Source organism: Tubulanus polymorphus, chromosome 4 (assembly GCF_964204645.1).
Source record: "Tubulanus polymorphus chromosome 4, tnTubPoly1.2, whole genome shotgun sequence".
Classification (NCBI taxonomy): Eukaryota; Metazoa; Nemertea; class Palaeonemertea; order Tubulaniformes; family Tubulanidae; genus Tubulanus; species Tubulanus polymorphus.
Genome location: NC_134028.1, coordinates 18,914,734 through 18,941,347, shown reverse-complemented (window position 1 = coordinate 18,941,347; position 26,614 = coordinate 18,914,734). Strand labels below are relative to the sequence as shown.

Here is a 26,614-nt window from a genome sequence, read left to right as displayed (position 1 = left end):
ATTAATACAAAAACATTTACGTCCAATAGGAATAATTTTGTAGAATCTTGCGGCAGTCGTATTAAGTCCAGATAGCATACAAGGATGATTTTGCGGATGCTAATAAACTCGGGATATAACAAACTAAGATTTTGTCAGAAATAAACATATTTCACGACAGCCCTAATGAATAGATTTCTGATCCCCTGAAATTCGTTTTATTGAGGATCAATAACAAACTAAAAACCAATATCACATTCACATTTATTTTCATATAAATATACTATCTGGCAAAACATTTTAAAAATATTTCAAATTTACGTTACAAATACACCAGAATCAATTTTAGTGACTTCCATGCACATACAATACCACGATATATTTACAACAAATTATTTACAATCATGATCATCATTTCTAGATTAACAAGTTTCTTTTTGTTGAATCAATTATAGTGATTATGTCAACGTGTTGGTTTTGACAGAAAAAAAAACAAGGGACACCTTTAATTTATACTAGTACATATATACATTAATGGCAGCTGACCTGAAAAAGCAATCTGCGATCATTCATTTCTTATGTATGCATATGATCTTGATTTTTATAAACCCTCCTCTCTTGCACACGTACTGTCTTCCTGATGCCTCTTTACTTAGGCCGACATAACAAATATACGGTCTTCAATCTATACTTAAGGCAAATGGCAACATAAACCTTTTCATAATAGATTGCGTGCCATGGAGCGGATAACCTTAAACAAAATGTTTTTAATTTCCTTACTCCAATTCATGTAGCGACTGTGCATTGTTGCTTGGACCATGGACTCTACAGGGTCCATGCTTGGACTGCCTCTGAGAAACCTCCAGAGAAGATTCCTTGGTCCTGCTAGATCTGAGACTATTGACGTGTCTAATGTATAATGGCTGTATCTACTATCTATAGTAATCCTTCAATTAATTCTTCCAAAAATGGCACTGATGAACAACGCTTTCAACAAGCTAGGCTATCTTGTGAATATAGTCAGGCTCCGCTCAAACCCTGTCATAAAATTAAGTTATTCAAACCTTGTCGAATTGAAAATTGAGGCTTTAAGAAATAGAGCTCATTCTTATTACAATGTACATGTACGGTACTTCATGTAAGATAAGTGAGGCGAGGCTGACTATGGACTGCAACACCGGCCCCCAAGATGAATTGCATAGTGTAAAGACCATTTGGAAAATTAGATATCTGGAAATGCTTTTTTCTGCCGCTTAAACAACAAGTGATTGGTTTCCAATTCAAATCCTCAACTGCCTGGATAGTCATAGATAATCATACATGTATTTATATTGGTTATTGAGCAGATCCAGGACCAATTTCCTACTGTATTCCGGATTTTAGAGTGGCACCTTATATTCTGCACAGGCCACCATGTATCTAATAGGTCCTCACGCATTATACCATGGACGTATAAACTAGAACTCTAGTTTATACGTCCATAATTATACTTAGCCACCTACACTTGATATGTTATATAAACCTGTTATTCATGGTCTTACCGGCAGAAATCTTTTTTGAAGTTGTTAATGCATAGACAGAAATTCAATAGGACACTTTAAGAGGGGCACTTTCCATCACTTACTTGTGCTGCACATAATATTCTGAGGATTCATGGATGGCAGCATGATCATGCTTCCTTTACCTAACACTGTAAAAGTATACAAGAAAAGGACTGTTCCCCTTTTTATGAAATACAGGTACCCTTGATGCTGCTTCTGCTGTGTCCTTGGCATAGGTACCTGCAAGGGTTGCCATCATGACAGACTTGACACTCTGGTGGCAGGGTTTGTAACAACTGTGTTGAACTTATCATCATTGATGACAACATCAAAGCAAAACCTGGCATACAAAACGTGCTCATTAATGAATAGAAAAATACAAACAAAATGCAAGACAAGATAGACACAGAATTACAAAAAAATATAATAAATACTACAATTACCTAAAAATTAACATTTTGGGCAATACTCCCTTCCTAACCCCTTCTTTTTTGAACGTCCTAGTCAGGACCATGAAAAAAATAAAAACCCCAAACACCTCCATCTATGATTTAATGCACTACCATCTATCTGTCTAAAGTGAGTATGTAAATGCAATTGTTTTCATTTACAGCTGATAAACATTTAAAAAAAACAGTAAAACCTGCTCAATTTGCATCATTAGCAGAGACAGATCCTGATTGTAGTTAAGGTAGTACATACTACGGTTAAGATATTGAGGGCCTTTTTCTTATCGAATACAAAATGTTTTCTACCTGGTGTAGGTTAGTTTAGGCGTCGAGATTGCCACGGTACGAAACCCTGCCACACTAGACCGAGTGCGCAGCTACATGCCCAGCTTAGATGATGTCAAGATATTCGCCAATCAAAAATCCTGTTTTACTTTAGCCCGGGTTTTCCCATTTATAGTTCTTCCGTGAAATCTACCTAAGCGATTACACAACAAGCAATCTGATTGGTGCCGCAAGTTTTCGTGCGGCAAGGCCGCGCATGTACCTGCGCATTGGACTATTGTGGTAGGGGTTCGTGCCATGGCTGAGTGTAGCGATGCCATCAGGTTCAAATCCATGCCGAGGGAGGATGCATAATACCAGGAACCTACTGTTCGACTGCGTCAGTTAAGGAATGGGGAATAGTGTTTTTGGTGCTCTTTTTTTTAGTACTATGGGCAGAAGTCACCCTGTCGCTGCCCATGATTTAGGGTGGATAGAATTGTCCCTGGGATGAGAAAACATCATAATTTTCATTGGCAAGATTTATCTAAAGGTGGAGCAAAAATACAGGCTTAGAAGAAATAATCTGTATCAAACTGAAACGGATTAAGGGGGTTTTTATGGCCTAATAAAATCTTGCTTGAGGCGTATTTAATGAATGTCTCTTTAGGGCATATCACACTAATTTCTTAAGCAAAGCCAACTTTTAAAATGCGTACCGGTAATTAAATTCATTCTCAGCAAAAATATTCTTAACAGTGGTCCCGATACATGTTTTCTCAAAGAGGTTACAGTAGATTCCAACTTGGAATAATCATTTCACAGGTGGTTACTCTACGTATTTGATCGCTTTGATTAATCCTTGGAGTTATCATTTCAAATGATTACTCCAAGATTAATCACACGTATACATGTACGTATATATACTGGTACATATATATCCCGGAAAGAGCAATTCATGTGATGGCAGCCACAGAACTGCTCGCCTCAGACGAAAGTAGTTTGATAGTGATTAATCTTGAACCTCACCTTGTCTGGAATGAACTCAATTTTCTGTTGAGTACGTGCACCATGATGAATAGACGGTCAGATTCCATTTACGCAAGAGTTGGTAGTAATGTTTAGCATCTCGAAAAATGGCACCACATGGCAACTAAAATTCACGAACTACGCTCCCCTAATAGACCATCAGATAAACTTTTTGTCAATCCATGGATTTTAGTTTCTGATTCTTGTAAATAATATTGATGGAATAAGCGTTCCTGACTGCAGCAACGCATTGCTTTGTAAGTGTGAATTAACAGCAGGGGAAACCTCGAAGTGAAGTATTGCACAAATTTATCCGGAACTGCTCCTAATGATAGCTGCACTTCGATGGGTAATTCTCGATAATGATGTTTCTACAAAATAAACAGAGAGTAAAAACTATGATTCTATTTACTACAAAACAGAAACATTAATTTTGACCTGAATTTTGACCTTTCAAAAATATATTTACATCAAATATGAACAATATATCCCCAGCAAACTCAAGTTGCTGGGTAATCTGTCCCAAAAAACAATCATCATCTACCAAAGTCTTATGTGTTATCGGCATCAGTATCTCAGGAAATCCCATGCTCAATATGCAATAGGATGTACTGAGGTATGTCTTGACTGTTCATAGATCCTATCCTTTGATGAACCTTTCCTCTGAACTACACTACCAGACATATGTATCAACCAGTTATGAAACGACGAACTCAAGTGTAAATTATGTCCATATGTATATGTATACATCACTGATCAGATTAACCATGGACGTATAAACTAGTTTATACGTCCATGGATTAACTAAGAGATAGATTCACATAATTTTACAAAACAAAGTTAACCTTCATTGGGTTTTGTACACAATGTTTGTATTGTGGTGTTCTGATTACTAATCTAAGCATAATCGTTGGCTAAAAATGCAGAAAGTGTACACTGGCTGATATCACGGATCGAAGTCTTAGCTTACTGAATGGCTAGTTGAGACCAGCCGAGTTAGATCATTAGATCAGGATGTTTTAAAGGTTTTCTTTGTTTTAACACACTGGGTAGGACATTTTCAATATGGAAGATATGGATGTGATGGAAAAACACTCAGCTGGTATATAGAGGCAGGTCGGATGTGGGCAGTTTGAGTGCTGACAAAATTTTTCATGCCATAGATTCAGGGTAACATAAGTAACTGAGTAAGTGAATTTTGACCTACATGAATTTCCGCTACACTAACCACATAACCTCACCTTATTCCTCATTGCCCGCATCAGATCTCTCACTGAACTACCTTTGTATGAGCGAAATCTTCTTAAATCTGAAACCAAATAATAAAATTCAAATCTACTGGCTGTACATACATAGAATCATCAATAAAAAGCTTATTTTAGGAAAGTCAGTTTCTAAGTCTGAAAGTCAAGTCACCAGTTTGTAGTTCTTCTGTGATATGTTTTCTCCAGTCTTTCTTCACGATTTCCAGGCCTCCCGATTCTAAGGACTGAACGACATAATCTTCTGGTGGCACCTTCTCAGTCCTATCACTGACATCCTGGAATGCAAAGGATTAGGTAGAATTCCAATGATGAGGTATTGGGGGATCAGAGCTGATTTTACACAAACGAACCTGGAAGAACATGAGCTGTTTCTCATAAGACCAGAAGAATGGATGCTTGAGAATTGATTTCACCGATGGACGACAGCTTGCCTCCGGATGTAACATCCAAGATATGAGATCCATTTCCACTGAATGCGCTAAAGAAAAAAAATCTCAACTCATTTTAAAGGTCTACTGCAAGAAATGATTAAAAGATAGTTCATTGCAAATTATTTTTATAGTACAGTACCCCTTAGTCAGATACGCCTATTTTTTACAGTCATTTTTTTCCGTTTGAGTCTAAAGTCTTTTCTATAGGAATCATTATATCAGAGTTCAATCAAAGAACAATTTCATCATGAACATTACCACGTAAAAATTTCATTTTTCGATTGAAAAATTATATTCCTGTACTGACATAATAGCCAATTTGCTTTAGACGACTAGCGCCCGCGATAACCGACTTTGAGAGTAAGCCGACCATCAGCTGGCACCACCTTCCCTACTTATCTTTGTTTTTTAAAGGCTCAAGATTGCAGGGATGGCTGGGAGGGTATATGCGGTATGTCAGTACCGGTAAGTATTTTTAGGGAATACATTTTTCAATAGAAAAATGAAATATTCCTGTCAAAAAACGTTCCCTGTACTGACATTATAGGCAGAATACCACAGAAAAGGATGGCTGGGAATCTCAAAGTCGTCGACCAACCAAGGTCTAAAATCTCTAACGATTAACTAGAATAAAAACATGGAAAACACTCACCCATTACCACAAATCGTGAGACCGGAGAGCCCTCCATCCACATCGAATAAGAAACCAACGAGATCGGTAATTACGAGGCCAACCCTCTGTTTCCCGTAGACATATAATAGCACCATACACAAATCTGCGCTAGTGCCAACAATTATAACTTACTGCTCTAAAATAAATCGGAGTTTACGCAAACACACGAACGATGACCCTAAATTACTATCATTGATAAAATTATAAATAAATAGAGCCATGCTTAGACCAGAAAGCTGCCTTGCAAACATGGTCTAGAGAACCTCCAGTGAAAACAGCCCAGGATGTGGCCAACGATCACACCTGGTGCGAAACAACCTCCTGAGAGGGCGGGGCACCTTCATGGTTTAACGCCTCCACTGACGTAATCCACCTAGCCACAGAGTCCCTAGAAATGTCCTTCGAACCATCCCCCACTATCGGGAGAAACAATCTCTCACTCGAGCCCCGTAATTGTTCGGTCTTTCCCAAATACCTCTTCAGGGAGCGTACTGGACACAACATCCTGTCGGGTAAGTCTCCTGAGACCCTATGCCCCAGAGATACTACCCTCCACGACCTAGCTGCTGCTAAGGATTTCTGATTCTTTGCTATGAAGGATAACCCCGGACAAAGTATCACGTATCTATCCTCGGGTCTGAAAACTATATGGCCCGGTCTGACCGAGAGTGCGTGAACTTCCGAGCGACGAGCGGCCATAGCCAAACAAAGCAAAAACACTATCTTCTTAGTTAACAGTGACAAGGAAATCTCCCGTAACGGTTCATAGGGAGGACGCATCAAATACTTCAGTACGACTGTAAAGTCCCATGGAGGAACCTCTCTCGCCTTTCTGGGGCGAGCTACCGTGAACCCCGCAATCAATTGGGAAATTCTCAAATGCGTGGAAACCTCCGGGACACCGGTGGACCGATGCGTTTGTGAAATAGCTGATTGTTACCCTTTAATAGTTACCACTTGAAACCCTCTCTGATTAAACAGAAAATGCAAAAAGTCCGCTAGCTCTGCTACAACGGGAGCGTCTCCCAGAGCACCAATTGCGAAAAAATTCCCACTTTGCATCATAGACTGTCCCTGTCGAGGGTCTTTTGGATGCCAGAATAAACGAGGCAGGCCCTTATGAAAATCCCTGATCCGCGATCCACTGGACTGCTGGACAGTGGCCAAGCGTGAAGATCCAAGAAACTCACGTTGAGGGTGAGACTTGAGATGCCCCTGGGATAATACTGTCGGAAACGTTGGGAGCCGTCGCGGCTGATCGCACAGAAGATTCAGAAGTCTCGGGAACCAAGTCTGAGCTGTCCAGCAAGGTGCCACGAGAACCAAGACGCAGTTGCGCACCTCCACCCGCTCCAACACCATTTATCAGGGGGACAGGGGGGATAAGCGTAGGCATGAAGGTTGTCCCACTCTAGGGAGAGCGCATCCACGGCCCATGCCCGGTCATCTGGGAGTGGGCAAAAGAACACTGGGCACCTGGTGTTGAACCTGGTAGCAAACAGGTCTAGATTGGGCCAGCCTATCAGTGACCTGACTCGATCCGCTACCGGCTGAGACAGCGTCCACTCTGTGGGAATCGGCTTGTCCCGACGCAACAACTGATCGGCTACCACATTCAATTTTCCTGCTTGATGGGATACTGATACCGAAATCCCCTGCGCCTGAACCCATAGAAGGATCTCTGCGGTTAACCGCGTTAAAGTTCGAGACTTCGTTCCTCCCTGATTCAAGAGGTAGACTTTGACCGTCGAGTTGTCCGTGGCCAACCACACATGGCGCCCGGACAGTCTCCTATGGAAGAAATGCATTGCTTTCTGCACTGCTAACAACTCCAGATGGTTTATGTGCAAACCTTTCTCTCTTCCGCCTTCCGAGAAGCCTCGTGAAAAGATGAACCGGCGTCTTGATTGGAGCTAGGGACGTGCCTCTCAGAAGGTTGACAGTTAGAGTCCACCACATGAGATCCGCCACTAGGGCCAGTGGAGGCACTGGGAGAAGACCGTCCCAGCATTGATTTGAATTCGACCAAGAACTTTTCCATAACTGCTGTAGTGGATGGCTGTGTAATCTGCCCAGCAGAATGACTAAGGATATCGATCTCATCTGCCCTAGGACCTGAGACCAGTACCACGCTGACCAGGGAATCCCCAGCCGGATACCGCTTCTTTGAGTTTGTGTACCCTTGGTTCGGCTGGATAAACTAGACCGACTTCCAGGGCGAAGTACATCCTAGATATACAAATATCTGAGAGGGGACCAGATGCGACTTCTCCAGATTCACCCTAAAAAGCCAACCGGTTTATTAAGGCCAAGGTTTTCTCCAACCCTTCCTGGCACTTCCATGCCAAATCTGCCACCACCAACGTCGTCCAAGTAAACGAATAGATGTACCCCTTGTGACTTTGTGAATAACCAGGGGGCGGCACTGAGCCCGAACGGAAGAAGGCGAAATTGGTAAGTCCATCCCGGCCACTTCACCCTGAGGAATTTGCGAGACCTCGGGTGTACAGGGACCTGGAAGTAAGCGTACTTTCAATCTATCGAGGCAGCCCATGGGCCAGGTCTCAACCCCTGAATTACCCCCTGGGCGTGGTCATCGCGAACTTTGGACGCTTGAGGAACTTGTTCAAGGACGATAGATCGATCACTGTCCTGAGACCCCCGGATGCCTTGGGTACTGTTGACTAACGGGAGTACCAACCGAGAGATTTGGGGTCCCGAACCAAATTCTAGGGGGCGTTTCTCCAACAGCTCTTCCACTGCCGGGAGGACGGGGGACTCTTAGTCTTGCCCTTTCTTGGGTCTCATGTCTGGTGGATTTCGAAACAGTCGTGGTTTCTTTTGAAACTCCAAGCGATACTCCGCAGAGACGATTCTGCTCTGCCAGGTGTCGCCAAAAATGTCGTACCAGTGGGAAGCGTAGTCCTGAAGACACGCCCCCACTGGCCGACCTTCACTGCTGCCCGACTGGGTTCCGGCAGTAAGGACTTCCCCATCTGAGGGCCTTTACTGCGAGACCGAATTCGTAGCCCTTCTTAGTGTCGGACCCAGACCAGCCTGATCTCCTTTAAACAGCGCCCTGGGTAGTTCCCCTTTCAAAGGTCTACTCGCTGGGTATTATTGTTGGACAAATTCTTTTTCGGAATCCTGAAATTGGGCTTAGCCCTAGATTCCTCCATCTTTTGTACCTGCTCGAAGGCTTTTGAACCCCATCCCGAGAATAAGCGATCCTAGGTTGCTAGTGGTGCCCTATAGAGACATGTCTCAATCGAATCGGGTAGTTTAGAATCTTTAAGGAAAATATGCCTGACCGACAGGGCTAAATTTGCCTGAAGCCTAATAGCCAGAGGAACCTGATGGCATACAGCCCGGCTCATAGCCTGCAGCGGTCGCTCCGAAGTAGCGATCTCATCTGCCATGTGATCCAAATCGGTATGATCCTACGAGACCGAGTCCTTGAGAGCTAATCTGAAGCAGCTGATCTATACGGCTGTGTGGCTTAAATGACGCAGTGGGGGTATTATAATAGACCGGTCTAAAACCTGGAATTTTCGGCTCCTGGGACGTGAAAAATCTAAAATCCTTTATACCCGATTCCAAGGGCGGCCATGTCCAAGCCTTGGAAATCCGGACCTCACCCCACACTGCCGGGTCTAATGCTTCCTTCCATTCCAAAGCGTTATCGGGATGTGGAGTGAGAACCACCCCTTTGGGTCGTGTGGGGCTTTAAATATCTTCGCACACAAGCCCCTATGTTGGGTGACCCGAGGCTTTTCCATGTCGCCTGTTTTCCTCACGTCTTGCACTTCACATATTGAAGGCGAGCTGAACCCCACAAAATGGTGCTCCGATTAGCATGATCCTGAAAAGCCCCTTCTTTCTCGGAGGGCTCGTTTCCAAATCGTTGACATTGCCTATTGACAATCGATCCCCTAGTTCCTTGTCCTCTTCCGAGAGCGCTTCGGGGTAGGGCTCTGTTTCCTGAGAGCGAGATATTCCCTGCTGGATTTGAGCTCTGAGTGAGTTCAACTCTGCCTTGAAAAATTCACAAATCTGCAATAAATCCCTGTCTCCCGATGTCCCAGCGGACGGCGGTGGAGGCAGAGGCTGCGGAGTAGGATCCCTTGACTGACCTTTATGGTGCGCTGGTGTCCTGACTGGTGATCGAGATCTAGAACGAGACATACTATGTCCGTGTGCTCAAGACCGGTCTTTATAGGGACGATAATCCCTCCAGGTTCTATGAACCCGAGAGCTCGCAGAACCTGACCTACATGACCTCCTTCTGGTATGACGTTGTCGGGAATGAGCCCTGTGGCCGTGGTGCCTCCCTCTGTACCTGCAGGACCTATGGCCCTCAGAGAGGAATTCCCTGACCTCCGTGACGAGGCATTCGCTGAGGTTGAGACAGAGGAACTCAAGCGCGAGTGGGTCCGTCCTCGGGCAAACCTCCGTGACCCCTGAGGAGACCGGGATCTACGTACAGAACCTGGGGCCGGGTCGTTTTTCGAGTGAACCGGTGGCCGGGATCTCTCGCGAGCCCAATCTTAGGCAGCTTTCTTCATCTGAGACCCATCACCCTCCGGCGGGGCCAGACAAGCCTGTCGGTCCTGGCCTTATGGGTCTGTGACCTGTCCAGTCAAGCCCATAATTCCTCCGCCCACTCCATGCATTCCCCGCAGGGAGCGGAGCGGTCGCAATTGGTGCCCCGCTTAGCCTTTCGGCAAGCACGGCAGATTTTGTGCGAGTCCCCAAAAAGGGGGCAAGAGCGCACTGCACAACTTCTCTGTCCTTGATCGGACATCTGAAATTAATAATCTGCAACGATAAAATCTATTATAATAATTCAAAATAAAATTGAATACGCTATTACTTGCTTGTAATGATAACTCCCCTACCGATAAAATAACACCCTTTGCGTGAGTCCCCTAGAATTACTGCAATAGGGATCGGTGAGATAAAATAAACGGCCTATGTGACCTGAAATAATAAAACGATGATCGGCCATGTGCGATGAATAAGCCGCTGTGACTAAGGAACGTGAAGCCACACACCCCTTTCCAAGATTTTAATAAAAAAAGACGATCGATGGATCGCTCTCACCCGCAAGAATGTCGATTTAGCCAGTAAAGTTAGTCGATGACGACCATCTTTCTACGCGCCATAAAACAAAGATGAGTAGGGTAGGTGGCGCCAGCTGATGGTTGGCTTACTCTCAAAGTCGTTTATGGCGGGCGCCAGTCGTCTAAAGCAACTTGGCTATTGTGTCAGTACAGGGAACGTTTTTTGACGGGAATAGCTCACCTTCTTTATCAAGTCTATCCAGTCTATATTCATTATTAAGTATATTCGCTTGACGATGAATTGAATCCCCAAATGGATGTTTGCCTTTAGAAAGCACATAATAAAAGACACAGCCGCTTGAAAATATATCCACTTTACAGGTCTGAAAGGCAAACAATGGCAATGAGAGAACAGAAATCTTATGCATGATAGAACACAGGTGATGAATAACCATGAAAAAATGGCCGATTTTGAGTAATAGGGGAGAGGAGTCGAAAAATTGAAATTTTATGCGTACGTAATAAATGAATGATCCCAACAGAAAGAACCTCTTCAATTACGTAGCCGAGAACTTAGGTGTAAGTTAGCTGATATTGAGCACTATTATTAGAGATAGGAGAACAGAAGAAGTTTTTTCTGTTCTCAATGACTACTTACAACACGCTGTTCTGGGTCGAGCATTTCAGGCGCGATCCAACCCTCGGTTCCTGCGGCTCCAGAACGTTTCGAGAATGACATACGTCCTGCTGACAGTTTCTTGCACAGACCAAAATCAGAGATCATAGCTCGTACACGGTCTTTACTATCAGGTAGAGATATGAGGACGTTGTGTGGCTTTATATCACGATGAACTAAAGATACAAACAAGAGGTCCATGAACCTTTAAACTTCGTTGAGAAAATCAATTTCGGAAAATGAAGAAGAGCCCTGAAGTCTGTCTGGGAGTTAATGTAGCTAGAATTATCAAGTATAATTTTCTAACTCTTTATATGACAAATACAGACAGCACACATTTGTGCTTAAATGTAATTCAAAATTCAAACATATTTGGAATTTTTGTGATTATCATACTCGAAAAATAAAATGACTGAAAATAGTTCAGAGACACATGGCATGCTCATTAACATATTGGTTAAATCACCAGAAAAGAATCTTGCACTGTAGGTAAAAGACCTATGGTCTTGTAGCTCACCTGACCATCAACTAAATGCACAGTTTAGACTTGTTAGGTCTAAAAAATGGATTAGACACTGGTCTTATTGTAAGGGCGATGAAAATTGAAATACACATTATGTTTCAAACCTTCTAAGGTTTCAAAAAATATCAAATGGCAACAACTCTGTTTCAATAATCGTATTCATTTATATCAGAAAATGATATTCATATCAAAGATACGATGGTAGGCTAATCCTAATCGTAACAGGAGTTTTGTCAGACTTGACAAGGAAGAAGACAAACCCTCATGAGACCGAAAGACAAACGAAATGGCGTCATACGCGGTAGAAGTGGACACAATGAGTGTCGTGTAAAACCGATATAGAACATGATGCATTATCGATCTGGAATGAAAATCGATTGATACATTGTTTCCCTACCCACCATAGTAAACAGGCAGGCAGAAGTTTTTCTTTTTGATAAAACACAGATTTGTTTAAGTTCTGCACCAGGCATTGAAAGACACTGATGAATGAACAATTATCGAATATCTTATGGGCAGAAAAAAGCTTTAATGTAGAACTCACCAATATCCAAACAATGTAAATGGTCGATACCCATCATCGCTTGTTTAAGTATCGTAACAGGATTTAACATGAACTTCTCTAATATTTTCCCTTCCACGTAATCCTGCAAAGTTGCCATGCACAGCTCTAGTGCAATATATCTGAATTGATTATCTTGTTCCTAATCAAAATACAAATACATGTAAATAAAACATACTCCACAACTGACCTAAAAGAAATTTTGCATTTTTGATGATAAAAGACATCAGGGACAGTTGTAAAAATACAAATTCAATAGTCGGGAGTTAAAGCTATCAAAACCTAGTGTACTAATATCAATCGAACATGTCACAGTGCTAGAACATAAGCAATTTGACAAAGGATTCAATGAGGATGGTCAATGAGTGAAGAATCTTACCATACAGAAATATCTGATAACGTTTGGATGTTGATCAGACTCCCGTAACAACTCTACCTCACGATCTGCAACACTAAAACACTCAGGCAATAAACGTTTCACTGCAACATTCCGATTGTCAAATCTTCCTCTGAAAAAAGAAACAACATAAAATTTATTCGACAAGTCCAAAATTTCTCATTTCATCACAACGCCAGAATTTTTTTATGGACATATAAAATCTGAAGGAATATTCTTAAATGACAACTTCGAAAGATTGATTATCTGCTTATGATTTGTGACCCAGTTCAATGCGGTTCTTGTTCAAAATTTAGGACAGTACAAGTTAATCAGGCTGGTTATTACTGACAAAATCACTTCAGTTAGGTATGACTGACCATGTGGTTTTTAAAAGTTTCATGATAGGATCTTTTTTTATAGTATAAACCATTTATCTGATTATCAAGGCTTAACACCGATGATTATGTGACCAAATCAAGGCTGTGATGAACCAGTTTGCTGGACTGTAAGAGGCTAACTCCCCTTAGTGGCGAAAACAAAAAACTGGGTAACCCCAATTCAGTTGACATTCTCAAAAACTGAACTTACTTATAAACGAATGTTCCCTCACATCCATGTCCTAAAACTTGTTGCGGATGAAACATTATTTTTCCAATGCGAACATAACCAGGGGGCACCTCTATAAGAATAATAAACTATAGTAAAGTAAACAAGAAAATGTGGTAACTCGCATTTAATAGGTACTATGTGTGCATAATAAAATGGTGGAGCAGGTATAAAAATTGTTATTCATAAACAATATATCAATTGCATGAGTGTTCAAAATCTACCTTCTTTATCAGTAAAAGCAGTTGGCCCTGCAGTTGACCAAGACGTCTGCATTGATTTCTGACGTTGAATTTCCTCCAAGTGTTGCTGTTTTTGTTGTTCAAACTGTTTCTGTAGCATTATCTTTATCGATTCTTCATTTTTCTTAAAAAACAAAACATTCATATCATCATTTTGCAGTTGAAACTCAACATAATCATAGAGCATGTCATGAGCTAGAATTTTGCAATTGATTGTGGTTACAAAATATGCATAAGTACTGCTTTTCAACTCCCCTGGTGTACATATACCAATACCAATGAACTTGTATGAAAGATCAGAATAATTCATTGAGACGTCTTCAAAAGGCGACTCGACTTACATGGCATTATGTCACAATTAGAAATTCTAGGCCTAAAATTGACCTACACTTTCATGCCAGGTAGACTTTTCTGCTGGTTATTACAGTATGTACTCCTTACTCAACATTGCACAACATATTACGTACAGTTAGTTTCTTGAATTGTCACATGATTTCTTACGTCATCTCCATGAAAAACACTCCGACTTACCCGAGGGAAGTAAAATAATGCGGCGATAACTGTTCCCAAAAACAGTACAACAGCTGTTATGAATTTGACGTCGCTGTTTATGTACTCCTCACGGTAGTACTTTTTACGATATTCTGGCTGTGACGATTGATCACGAAATTCATATGCAAATTGTTCCTCAATTTCCTCCTCTTCCAACTTAAGATCGTGTATGCCAACTGGCGGGATTATCTTATTTGAATTTTCGGATTTATCAGCGATTTGCCGCGCAGAAGCAATTCGAGATTTCATCTCTTCCGGAACTTCATGATATCCTAGAAAAGAGTATTTTAACATTCAGTTGATTGTTGTTAATGAATGAACCTACGTTCTCCTTCCAAATTCCTCAACAATATATAACTGAGTTAATCATTAGCAGTTTAGATGATTTTATAGGACTGGGCACTAAGAAACCCTGCTCAAGATTCAAATCCATGAACCTCTCAGGATTGACGAGACCACCATGCGATAGACCCATGTAAACTTCCAACCATAGAACTACTCTAGGCCATTGAACCAAGGTGCAAGTTTTAAAGATAAGTGTTTACTTAAACCCAGAGTAAACTCATTTTAAATCGAATAAATCCCTGAGTTACAGTTAATAGCAGTCTAAAAAAGTCGTTTTTGACAACTATTGATTGTGAATTAAGTAACACATAGCGATTATCTCAAATAAAATCATCTAAACGTCTATTCATACTAACAAAGTCATTTATGAATTTTTAATACTAACCAATAAGTAAAACATTTTCCATTCTGCGAACTGTATGTGCATTTGCCCTTTCTGTATGCATTCCTGGTTTAGGAGGCTCCTCTTTAATCGTTGGCCCTTCCAATAACAGCGGGCCAGTATTTTTTGGCTGTCAAAAAATTGAATATTATAATGTTCCTTTCATTATCATTTCATCAACAATTAATTACATTGCTTTCGCATTGACTCAGATGACAATATGGCAAAGTTCCGTATCTGGAAACTCAAGATGGTTGTTATGGCAGTTATAAAAAGGAGCAAGAAATGCTATTTTTCATAATGATAGTCATTACGCCAAACCAAACTTTTACAAGAAATTGCGAGGAAGCGATCAATGACACAGGGGCGGATCTAGGAAAATTGGAAGGCCGGGTCCAGAATGCCACATTGTAAGAGCGAGAAAGTTGATTTTTAATAGGTTTTATCTATGGACTGATCCTATTACACATACTAAGTTCAAAAGAAATCGCTCATTATTTGATGTGCGTAGAGCCCTAATAAGAAATTCAAGATGTCCGCCATAGCGGTGATTCTAGAAGAGCAAGAGAGCAAATTTTTGTGGTTGCCATCTTGGATGACCTATACATGTCAAAAACAATAGGGCTCAACAGCACAAACATACCAAGTCACAAGAAAATCAACCAAAAACTAAAGACAATAGAGCGGAAATAACATCTGCACACTCACTGGGTCCTTAATGGGCTAAAAAGAATATACTAGAAAACTTCAAACAAGTTGTCGGTCCCCTGCCCCGGTAGGTTTGAATGACAAAGATCGTTTTTCATTAGACTGGCTGTGTTTTATAAGTACACAGTACTAACAGAGACACTGGGGCTGGCACGAACGAATACCTCAGATCAATCTTTACCGATCGTCTAGTGAATACATTTGAATGTAGAATAAAATAAAATGGAATTCGATGAATTTGAATTTTCTGCTCAATAAAGTAAAATTGACTTGGATTTGACATTTTTGCGGAATAAAATTTCATTGAATTTGCAATTCGTGAACATGGCTTATTTACATATCAAAGTCATACATCCAATTTGAGAAAAAGCTATTTTTCCCGAACAATTGTCAAGGATTCATTCAGAAGTGCAAATAAAACTTCTCAAAAACCAAATTGACTAATGGTGTATCACAGGAATCTATCATGAAATAAAATTTTGAATCTTAAAATTAGACCCGCAAATAAAACAGTCGTCGATACCGCGGAATCACATGAACACCTAATGACTTCGGCGGCAAAGCCAATCATAGAGGAGACAATGCTCTCTGATCAACTTTTTAAACCTAACAGCTTTGCGTTCAGATTTTCGAAATAAACCTGATGTAAATTTTAACGAGGCCCGTTCTCAAAATTTGGCACGCTTGAATGCACGATTTGTATCATGAATATATGCCCAGGTTGCACAGTGAAAAAACCTTTCATCTGGAAACCATCTGGTCAATTAAATTCGCTCCATTTTTATAGTAATATAAAGGCTCACTGTACGGATGGCCTAAAATCAAAATCACTTCCCAATGTTATTCTTACATTATTTTGTTTATTTCATCAACTCACAGCGGCAAGATAATATATTTGTATAGTCGCGCACGTCAGCGCAATAGCACCTTGTTTCTGCTATGTATAGTACGTTTGTATGCACGCAGTGAGCATTCAGTGATGATAGTAAGAACAGCACCCTCATACATCGGCGGCGGCGCGCGTGTTAGCCTCTTATACATCAGACAAACTAATCGGCAAAGTTTAATGAAATCCATGTCAGGATTAAAAAAAACTGCCTTCTAGAGAGCGATTACCGTATATAAGCGACTAAACCTGTCAAATTGATCACTTCAGCACTTTGACTAGTAACAACCAATCATAGCGTGGTTTCCCATAGTTACGTCAAAAGCGCTGGCATTACCAAAACAATCAATCAGAGCGTGGGTTTTCCATAATCACGTCAGCACGCTCGACATAGTAGTGCCATGCTGTCAATATGTGCCATAGTCTAGCCATAATCTTTCAAGGAATTCTGTCAATTTTTTACATCAAATGACGGAATTATTGGACAGCGCAATAAACTTGATCTAACATTCAATAGTACAAATAAGTTGTATACTGCGAAAAGTGTATACATTGTGTTGTTACGGAGAAAACTGAACGGTAAGAATTTGACTGACCTAGGAGACAACATGACGTCATTTGAACAGGATAACAAAGATGGCAGATTATAGTTGCCTTAGAACTATTTTTCATTTCAAGGCCTTAGTCTCCTATTCTAATTCCCGGCGGCTTTGTAAGCAATATGGAGCGCAAAAGAGAGAGACAATTCAAAACTTACAGCAATTGTGACTGTATTTTCATCAACAATAGATGGCAGCGCATATAAACCAAATTCATATTCTCCTATGTACAAAGTTGGGCTGAAAACAGATCAAATCATTTTCAATGATATTCACTAATTTGCACATACGTACACCATTTATTTACTTACTAAAATATTTTTTGTTTTTGATGTTTGCCGTGTTGCAAGAACATATCTTTCCATTTAGTAGCGGCAAGTTGTCCAGTGAGATGCTGCAGTGTTTCTGGAGCCACAGTTGTGAATGGTATCTTATGCAATCCATCAATACCTAGACTATACATCGCAACCACAGGAGACTTGAAATCTTGAGTCCATAAAACATCCCCTGAATAAAAACAGCATTCTCTGAATATGGTACATTTTGTTTATTTATTTTCTAAATACAGTACAACTTAGAATAAACTTAATGGGCAAATGCTGTAAAAATTGAACTTTCCGCGATTTCCTAACGAGAAGAAATTTAAGTTTACATATGACAACCTGAGATCTGACTTAAAAAGTAGCTCGAATTGGCCGTAAATTGGGCATTTATTTATCCTTCACTCTGTGTGTATAGTTCACATAAAACCCGCGGTGGCGCTATTTATGATGTTATCTATGACAATCAACACAAGCACATGCGAGCGCTACCATGTGTAGCCTATGTATAATCGATCAAATAAACATTGTTTGTTCACCGAATTCGCAGACCTACACGGCTACTCACTTACATACCATTATCATGTCATACAGCGGTAGCAACAGTATACAATGGTAAGAGTTCAAAATTCAAAGATACTTCTAGAATGATTAAATACCCTATGAAATGTCTAGAGAAATGACTGGAAGCTGTTAGTGCTTGTCAGAGATGACGTCAGAAACGCGCACCTGCTAACAAAAACAATAACAGTGGGCACATGCTGAAATTGCCGATTTAAAAGTCGTATTTCTCAGTAATAGCTGAACCAGTTGCATATTTGATATTTGTGAATATTTCACATTTGAAAATAACTTTTACACAATATTCTACATGTATTTTGACAGCATTTGCTCTTTAACATCGTTAACGTTTATTTTCCGCTTCGTTCACTTTTTAAACAGAAAATGATCCGCGTTTTGGAAAGAAATTAAATGTGCACCGTACATCATTGTAACCGCTTTAGAATTCATTTCAATCGCGTGTACGATGCATTTCAATTGGAACATTAAACCAATGAGAATGTGGCACATTCAACAGGCAAACGATGCACAATTTTACTTAAGTTTATTCTAAGCTGTGCTGTATGCTCTAAAATAGTGTACAAACCATTTCTACTGTCTAATGTAACCATAATACCATCAGAACTTGAAGTAAAGTGACGTAATGCTAAAAAGAAGAGTAGAACATACACATCTGTGTTAACCCTATATATGTCAAATGCGTCGTTGCCCAGTGACAAGCGTAATTAGACTTAACGAAGGGCAATAACCTACCATATTCTTTTATATCGGCGGCAATATGTGACGATGAATAATCCATGAAAGTCGCATTCCATCTAAAGAGACATGTGTACCGGAATTATACATATGTAAGGTTTGCGATGACAGAAAATGCTTAATGTGATATTTCGAAATGCTTTTAGAATGATAGACCATTCCCTGCCTTGCTCCTTACCCCTTGCCTCTCCACGAATACTATATATTTTACATATAAAATATAAAACTACCGTTGGATAACAACATTTACACTTACAACATTTTATATACTAAAGTCATCTTTTAGCTGCCAAACATGTAAACACTTGAAATAATTGAAATGAAGTTTATTGATTATTGAAAGCTAGCTCCAGCACACGTTGATCCATTTACGTTCATGTTCAGAATTTAGTTAAGAATTTTAGATTTTGTATTTCAGACATGTACAAGACAATACATGACAGATTTAATTATCCTATATTCTTTTAGTTTCAATGTTTTTTACCTATTGATGCTACAATTGAACATAGCAAGATCTCAGAGGTCTTGCTAGTCTTCATATATCATTAAAGCTTGCGGAATATTTTGTATAAAATATAAACCTCCCTCCTCAATGATTTTTTTTCACATCTTCTGATGAGAATCAAGTAATTTATTCTATATGGCCTTAGGCCAATGTTTTTGCTAAGAACAGGTAGGCCTACAGGTAACTCTTTCTATAGTCTAGTACCTAGCCGTTGTTCCTGAAACAACGTTTAGGGCGAAAGTGCTCATATAAGGTTAATTTTCATCCCTCATTTTGAGGGACGAGGCTTTGAGCGTCTATTTCAACCCTTAAAACACCATCAACTTACCTCAAACTGACTGTTCTGTAATCAGATGGAAGTTAACTATTGTGTGTGCATAAATTTGTAATCCTAAGTAGCTTTTGACGATCGTAGTAGCTCAAAACTTTTGACTAGTCGCCTCAAAAAACAGTTGAAGTGAAGCAACATAACAAATATGGCGGCTTTTCGTGGTGCATGAGAGGAATGTAAATTACGGATTCGAACTTAAACTTGGTGCCAATGCAGATATTATTCTTGTTTCAAATTATTAAGGTTAAAATTGACCAAAATTTATGCGTTTTATCAACAAAAAATAACATTTAGAGTAATTTTAGAGAGACATATTGAATTTTCACATTTTATTAATTTAGTCCGTATTGGAAATCCCGATAGTGGCAATTAATTCAATTCAAATCAAATAAATAAATTCTCCGGTTCGCGATTTAAATCATCAAAAAATATATTATAAAACACGTTTTCAAAGTCAACAAGGTAACTGATCTATTTATTTTAGTACAAAGGTTTGATTTGACACTAAAATCAGTTGATGCATTGCAATTAACAGGAGTTAACCTCTATATGATACTTTAGCGTCAGACGTTGTACGGAACCGTAACAACGACTGGTATTCAGACTTACTCTTTCTACAGCCACTGCGGGATACATAAATCCACAATGATGTATAATACTTTCAATGTATACTCATAATTCATGGATTAATCAAGTGCACCTAAGAAACAAATGAAAATAAACGGTCTTACTTTTTTTCTCTGGTCTGGCTGTCAAACATTGCGATTGTATATTCTGAAAATAGATAAGATTGATGTACTAACCCAAAAACCTATAGGTCTATTGACATTTATAAAAATGGGCCAATACTCCCTCCCACGAATTATCAACATCTGGTAGAATCTCAATGATGGTAAATATGGCCGAGTATCTATGGCATCAGGTCAACTTGTCAAAAGCTAATATTTCAAACACTATCGGGTTTCGTAGTGTCTTATACATCAAGTTAAAATTCATGTAAGATGCTAGTATTAGGCAAAGGGATTTGAGGAAAAGAAATACCGAACAAATCTTATTTTGGCATAGTGGAGTTTGTATAATTTACAAAATTGATTTCAAACAACTTCATGCAGTCCAAAAAAATTCTACCAGATTTAAGATTTGCAGTACTCAAGTCAGGAAGAGCCACTAGCCAAGCGGCTCTGCAAACCACCAAGATATATAAGCTCATATCAGAGCTTAGGTATACATGTAATTTATTTTGCATTGAAAAACTTACCAGTCCGCCCAATGAATATTGTGTTATCACTTGAAGAAGGGCAAACTTTTTGAGTTCCATCCATTGACATTTCATGAACTTTTGTCCCTGTGGCTGGGTCGACAGCGTACCATGTATCCTTCTTATATCCTTCATGTAATAAAATGTTATAGAACATAAGTAATGAAAGTCTATAGAATGTGAAATTGAGAATCTAAAAAATCTCAAAACATTTACAGTACCAGTGTATAAGATTCCATCAGTGCTCCGACATGGGGAGGCAGTGACAAGTTCCGGAATAGTGAAAGGCAACTTCTTTAATCCTTCAAGACTTGTGCCGTAAGCATAGAGACTTCCATCTTTTGGGTCAGGTAAAAATGCTCTCCTAGACAAAACAGAAAATTCAATAACTAAATGAATAATACTGTAATACGATCAAATAAAACAGACAAACTGGTAACCATGGAATACATTGTATTTCTTTGAATTAAGGGTTTTATGATTTCTTTGTCCACACTGACTTCATACCCCCGGTAATTTGAATTTTGTAAACTTACCCAACTGGTATATTGACCGGCACTTTCAATACAGGAGCTGAAAATTAATAACAAAGCATTTATTGGTACTTCAGGATAAAAATCAGAAATAAAATATGAAAAGCACATGAAAAACTACAGGTCCAGGGACCCCATGCTAACTTGGTGGCATCACATATTTTCTCCTCTTATAGAACCCAAGAAGCCTGTAGCGATTGTCAATTCATCAGTGCCACTTGACGAATTGAGGAAAAATTGACGAAATTTGTTCAAAAGCGTTCTGTACTTTATTTTAGATGCGTCTAGGGTAGATATAAACCCAAGGACGAGAAGTGATTGCAATAGTCTGCTGGGACTTATTTCTAAGTGGGCTATTAAGAGGTTGATAATCAAATGGGTGTTGATTGAAAAAAACTTTTTCTAAAAACAGTCAAGACATCAGCGATATCAAGGAAGGATATGCCCTTTATTTCCATTAACTGTTCTGAATACTGTTGTTTCATAAGTCCACCCGATATTTGTCATGATAGTGGAACCTAGGGGATATATCATGAAAACATAAAGAAATTGAATAAACAGTTATCAAAATAGAGGGCGCACCTTAGCCACAAAAAAACATGGTAAATCTATTCATGGCAGTTACAATAGAATAGGCCTAGGCCTAGGGGCACGTACCTTCTTTAACTGTCCATCGTTTGAATCCACTGTACTTATTTATAGCAGAAAGATGGCCATCTAATGTAGATACCAACAGCAGAACTTCTTGAAGCTGGATTGGATTTGGCTACAAATATGAAATCAATCATGTGTCATGAACCATCTTATTTAAACATTAAAAGCCCCTAAAAATGAACTTGATGTCTAAAGGTGGACCAATTCTACAGATGAATCATGACATTTTTTCCCTGTTTGCTAAGGATAACACTCGACATAAATTTCATGTTTGATTAGAATTTTGTGTCAACCATAATATCACTTAAAGCTGGATGAATAACAATTATAAGGCTTAGTGCGAGAACCATGTTGAGGTGAGCAAAGGGTCCAGAGGGTTAGAATTAGGGCTCAGACTACAACACTACTATTACACTTTCATACCCCCTCCAAAAATAATTTCACTTCTGCATACTATTAATCAGGGAGGTCTGGAGAATCAAAACAAATTACTTTTGATTCTTATGTTTTTATAGTTTTTTTTGGTAAAGCGCTGTGATTAAACATTCATAATTTGGGACCCATTTTGTCGATCCAAAATGTTGTGTTGGCCTTGTTGCCATAAGTAATTATATCTGCCTCAAACCCAGTCAATAATCATATTGACGAGGAGACGAGCAATAATTAGCAGCTGCATCCTGGCAATGGATAGAGATCCATAGCATTTCTTTTCAATGTTTTTACAATAATGAAATATTTTTACAATAATGTTTGCCATGGACACTAGGAAAACAGAATATAGGCCCTACTTTTCCCCCTTTGCAACCCAATCCATAGCGCCTAAGGATGTTGTCCCCAATATCCGATTGGGATCCACAGCACCTGATTCCCTGCGTGAGTAGGTGATCCACTGCGCCAAATCATGGACAGCAAATGTGTTACCGCTTGTACTACTTGATGAAGTTACTCGAAAAATGTAGGTTTTAGTAGAGTAAAAAATAAGCATTATCTGACAGCAAAGAAATAGGTATGTAGGCTAAAAGGAATGAAGTCTCCCATAACTATTTTAAAATGTCCCGAAAAATAACACAGACACTCTGTCTCCATAGTTAGAATGGCAGTAAAATCATGTAAAATCAAATAAGGCGTTTTATGGAATTTCAAAAGAGACAGTCAAACATTATAAGAAAGTAAACTAAAATAGCGAAATCTCCATTAAAGAGAGTTTTAAGTATTTTATAATGGATCTATGGATAGAACAATTTCTAATTACGATTACCACACTCAAACGTGGTGAACGGATAATAAGATAAAAACCCACTATGTACAAATCAAAAGAATTTCTAAATCGAGAATTTATTTATTCAAAAAATCTAAAATGTAAATTAGGCCTACATGACGTTTCGATCTCACCCTAGAGATCATCGTCTTATAGCACCAATATTAGATAAGTACCAATTCAAATATGGTTTTTCTCCGCACAATTCCATTCTTTCTAAGTATATTACTTCATGCCTTGCCAAACACTAATTACTTACTCACTATTTTTCTCAGGTAACCTGTTCTCCTCTTTATATATAGGCCTACCCTCTGTTTTTAGTGATAATCTCACACCTGACGATGATTTCTAGGATGAGATTGAAAAGCCGTGTATTTTACAGTTTAGATTATTTGAATAAATAAATTCTGGATTTTAAAATTCTTTTTATTTGTACATAGTGGGTTCTTAATCTTGCTAGTAGACCCAGCGTAATTGCTATTTGAGTGATCTGAGCGCCAATGCTAATCAGCACAGATGCCCAGGGTCCCTGGAGTGTGGTTCATTTCATTGACTGGTACATTATGCTTGAAAACTTGTTCTTAGCAACTTTCAAAGTCATGATATTTCAGTGAGGAATTACTAACTTAGACTGACATCCAAATATTATCGCTCTCCGTAGCAAATCAATCAATGAAGATAATTCAGGCCAAAAATATCAACATTTTGACATAAAAAATGTGATTTTTCCTCAATCACTGATTTTGAATCCCTAGATCTTTCAGAATTTAGTATGCAGAAATAAAAACCTTGTTGGGGAAAGGCGAAGGGCTATGAAAGTGCAATTATATAGTGCCTCATAAAGCATAGGCATAGGCCATATATTAATATTGAGGTCCCTATATGGATCTAGCTCTAAATATACTCTGTCAACTTTTTAATCGAGCTAACTTAAACATTACTTAAAGAACTAATTAGATAAAAAGCGATCCAATAATGAAGACAAGTCAGAAGTTCATCATCTTCATCATATGAATTGATACAAAACACAGGGGCTCGTATCAGAGTTGTAGGTAATGTAAAAACGATAATCTGTTAATCCAATGTATATAGTATATATAAAATAACAAGGCGGCTAACGACGCTTACAAACTACTCAACTTCAGTCGCTTACTTTTTCGTTATTTTTCATCCGATTTTGATAATCCAGGCATGATATGAAAGCTAATACCTTCCTGCTTCTAACGAAACTAATCCCGTTAATTTCCGATGAATAGTTCGTGAATTATATGTCTTTGAACGCGAAATTAGGGCCGAAATCGCCTGGACCGAAAATGCTATGACGCCGGTTTTTGCCGATTTCGAAATTTAAAACGTTGAGTTCGACACGAAATCCTTCACCGATTTTGATGATCGATGGCTTCAAATGCGCAAAACATTCTATACTTCCTGGATATTGCGGTTGTTTCGTTAATCCATACGATCTTCCAGCTTTGCAAACGCGAATTTTCCGATTTTCCGTCAATTCACGCACTCGACACGCAATCTCAAGATGGCGACCTTGAACATGAACTAGCAACAGGTCCGCAGTGAATTTTATTTCGTAACAATTCAATCAAATAATGTTTTATCTTATTTAAGCTAGAATACACGATCAGGTTATAATAGATTCTGAATTTCACGTAAATATATATAGAAAATAAATTGGAAATAAAATTCATTTCGGTTCTGCATTGCGCTAAGCATTGTGGGAGATGACAATCGCCATTTTCAGATCGCGCATGGAGTTCGTGAATTGACGTAAAATCGGAAAATTCGCGTTTTCAAAGCTGGAAGATCGTATGGATTAACGAAACAACCGCAATATTTAGAAAATATAGAGTGTTCTGCGCATTTGAAGTCCTCGATCATCAAAATCGGTGAAGGATTTCGTGTCGAACTCAACGTTTTAAATTTCGAATTTTAAATGTCATAGCATTTTCGGTCCAGGCGATTTCAGCCCTAATTTCGCGTTCAAAGACATATAATTCACGAACTATTCATCGGAAATTAACGGGATTAGTTTCGTTAGAAGCAGGAAGGTATTAGCTTTCATATCTATCATGCCTGGATTATCAAAATCGGATGAAAAATAACGAAAAAGTAAGCGACTGAAGTTGAGTAGTTTGTAAGCGTCGTTAGCCGCTTTGTTATTTTATATATACTATATACATTGGATTAACAGATTATCGTTTTTACATTACCTACAACTGATACGAGCCCCTGTGATACAAAACCTTATTTTTTGCTCCATTGCTGCTATACACGGCAAGGTATAGAAGCAGAACTGCAAGTGCAATAGCAAGTTTTAATAACTTGAGCATCATCCGTAACAAAAAACCATTTCCACCGGAGAAATAACGAGATTAAAGTAATATTTGGCATCGGACACTTGTAACAAAACAAAAATACACGTTCACTTCCTGGTTAGACGTGCGTTGTCGCTAGGTGGCAGCACACTCTGGGCAAGAGAGTGCACGGGCTGGCGGGTGATGCAATCCAACTGCAATAGGATTCAACACGTCATCCAACTCACGTATGGGCGAGGACATCGATTAATCAAGATTTGATAGTTTCATATTCATGCCCAGTCCTGAAAATCTAGGAAAATAGCTTTGAACCAGGGGTCGTGACAACCACACAACACTTTATTCCCAATTAGCAATTCTGGGCTCCTGTCGCATATTTAGTAAAGTTTTAAGTATTAGTCAAGTTTAGTCCACAAAAAATTTTTGCATTAAGCCTATTAAGCCTATATGATAAACAGGGGACAAAGGGCTACATCTTCTCAGAAGCAAATCAAACTACGTACCATAGGCGTATATTGTTTGGCGCACTTGTTTAGACCTACTTTAGATTTACCAATTTCTTCCGAGAAGATTTGGATTACTACATGAAAGACTATTTGTATACGTATATTGTTAATAACCTTGTTATGTTTTTAAAATGTTCTTATTTTTCTCCGTAAATATATGTATTCAAACAATATTTTTCAATAACACGGCAAACGCCATGGCGAACTTTTTTCGATTCTGTTTTGTTATTGACACTCAAGACTTTTTCATTACTACCAGAATAGAATGAAATTATTTTTCTCTCCAAATACCATGGCAATTGAAATTATCTTATCTTATCTTACTGTTGTCGAATAAAACAATCCGTGCCTGCATATGTAAGTCCCAGCCACCAGAAAAATTCATTTAAAACGCACAACGTTTCGCCGACTTTTGACTAAGCAGGGCCATTTTTCAATAGCTTGGTTTACG

The 26,614-nt window shown here is 39.1% G+C and overlaps 1 protein-coding gene across 2 annotated transcripts; it reads right to left on the bottom strand.

Moving 5' to 3' along the window:
- Window positions 1-248: 248 nt before the first annotated feature.
- LOC141903664 (serine/threonine-protein kinase/endoribonuclease IRE1-like) lies at window positions 249-25,755 on the bottom strand. Of its 2 annotated transcripts, XM_074791886.1 has the most exons (23): window positions 25,586-25,755; window positions 22,076-22,184; window positions 21,422-21,458; window positions 21,107-21,249; window positions 20,886-21,014; window positions 20,359-20,401; window positions 18,789-18,850; window positions 18,622-18,681; window positions 17,466-17,661; window positions 17,313-17,394; window positions 14,965-15,091; window positions 14,214-14,506; window positions 13,665-13,806; window positions 13,423-13,513; window positions 12,835-12,964; window positions 12,438-12,597; window positions 11,353-11,546; window positions 10,936-11,077; window positions 4,878-5,005; window positions 4,679-4,802; window positions 4,504-4,571; window positions 3,263-3,633; window positions 249-1,860 (listed from the first exon to the last, which is right to left on the bottom strand). In XM_074791886.1, the coding sequence occupies exons 1-22, from the start codon at window positions 25,673-25,675 to the stop codon at window positions 3,394-3,396; spliced, it is 2,790 nt and encodes a 929-aa protein (XP_074647987.1). In that variant the 5' UTR covers window positions 25,676-25,755; the 3' UTR covers window positions 249-1,860; window positions 3,263-3,393. The 2 variants fall into 2 exon arrangements, with proteins under 2 accessions (XP_074647987.1, XP_074647988.1); XM_074791887.1 differs by lacking the exon at window positions 249-1,860 and having other exon boundaries at window positions 3,523-3,633; window positions 3,732-4,571.
- Window positions 25,756-26,614: the final 859 nt, after the last annotated feature.

Coding starts and splice junctions, on each gene's coding strand:
- LOC141903664 (XM_074791886.1), bottom strand. CDS start 25,675: ATGATGCTCAAGTTATTAAAACTTGCTATTGCACTTGCAGTTCTGCTT. Junction 20,402..20,885: donor AATATTCATTGGGCGGACTG/GTAAGTTTTTCA, acceptor ATCTATTTTCAG/AATATACAATCGCAATGTTT. Junction 3,634..4,503: donor TGCGGGCAATGAGGAATAAG/GTGAGGTTATGT, acceptor TTTATTTTGTAG/AAACATCATTATCGAGAATT.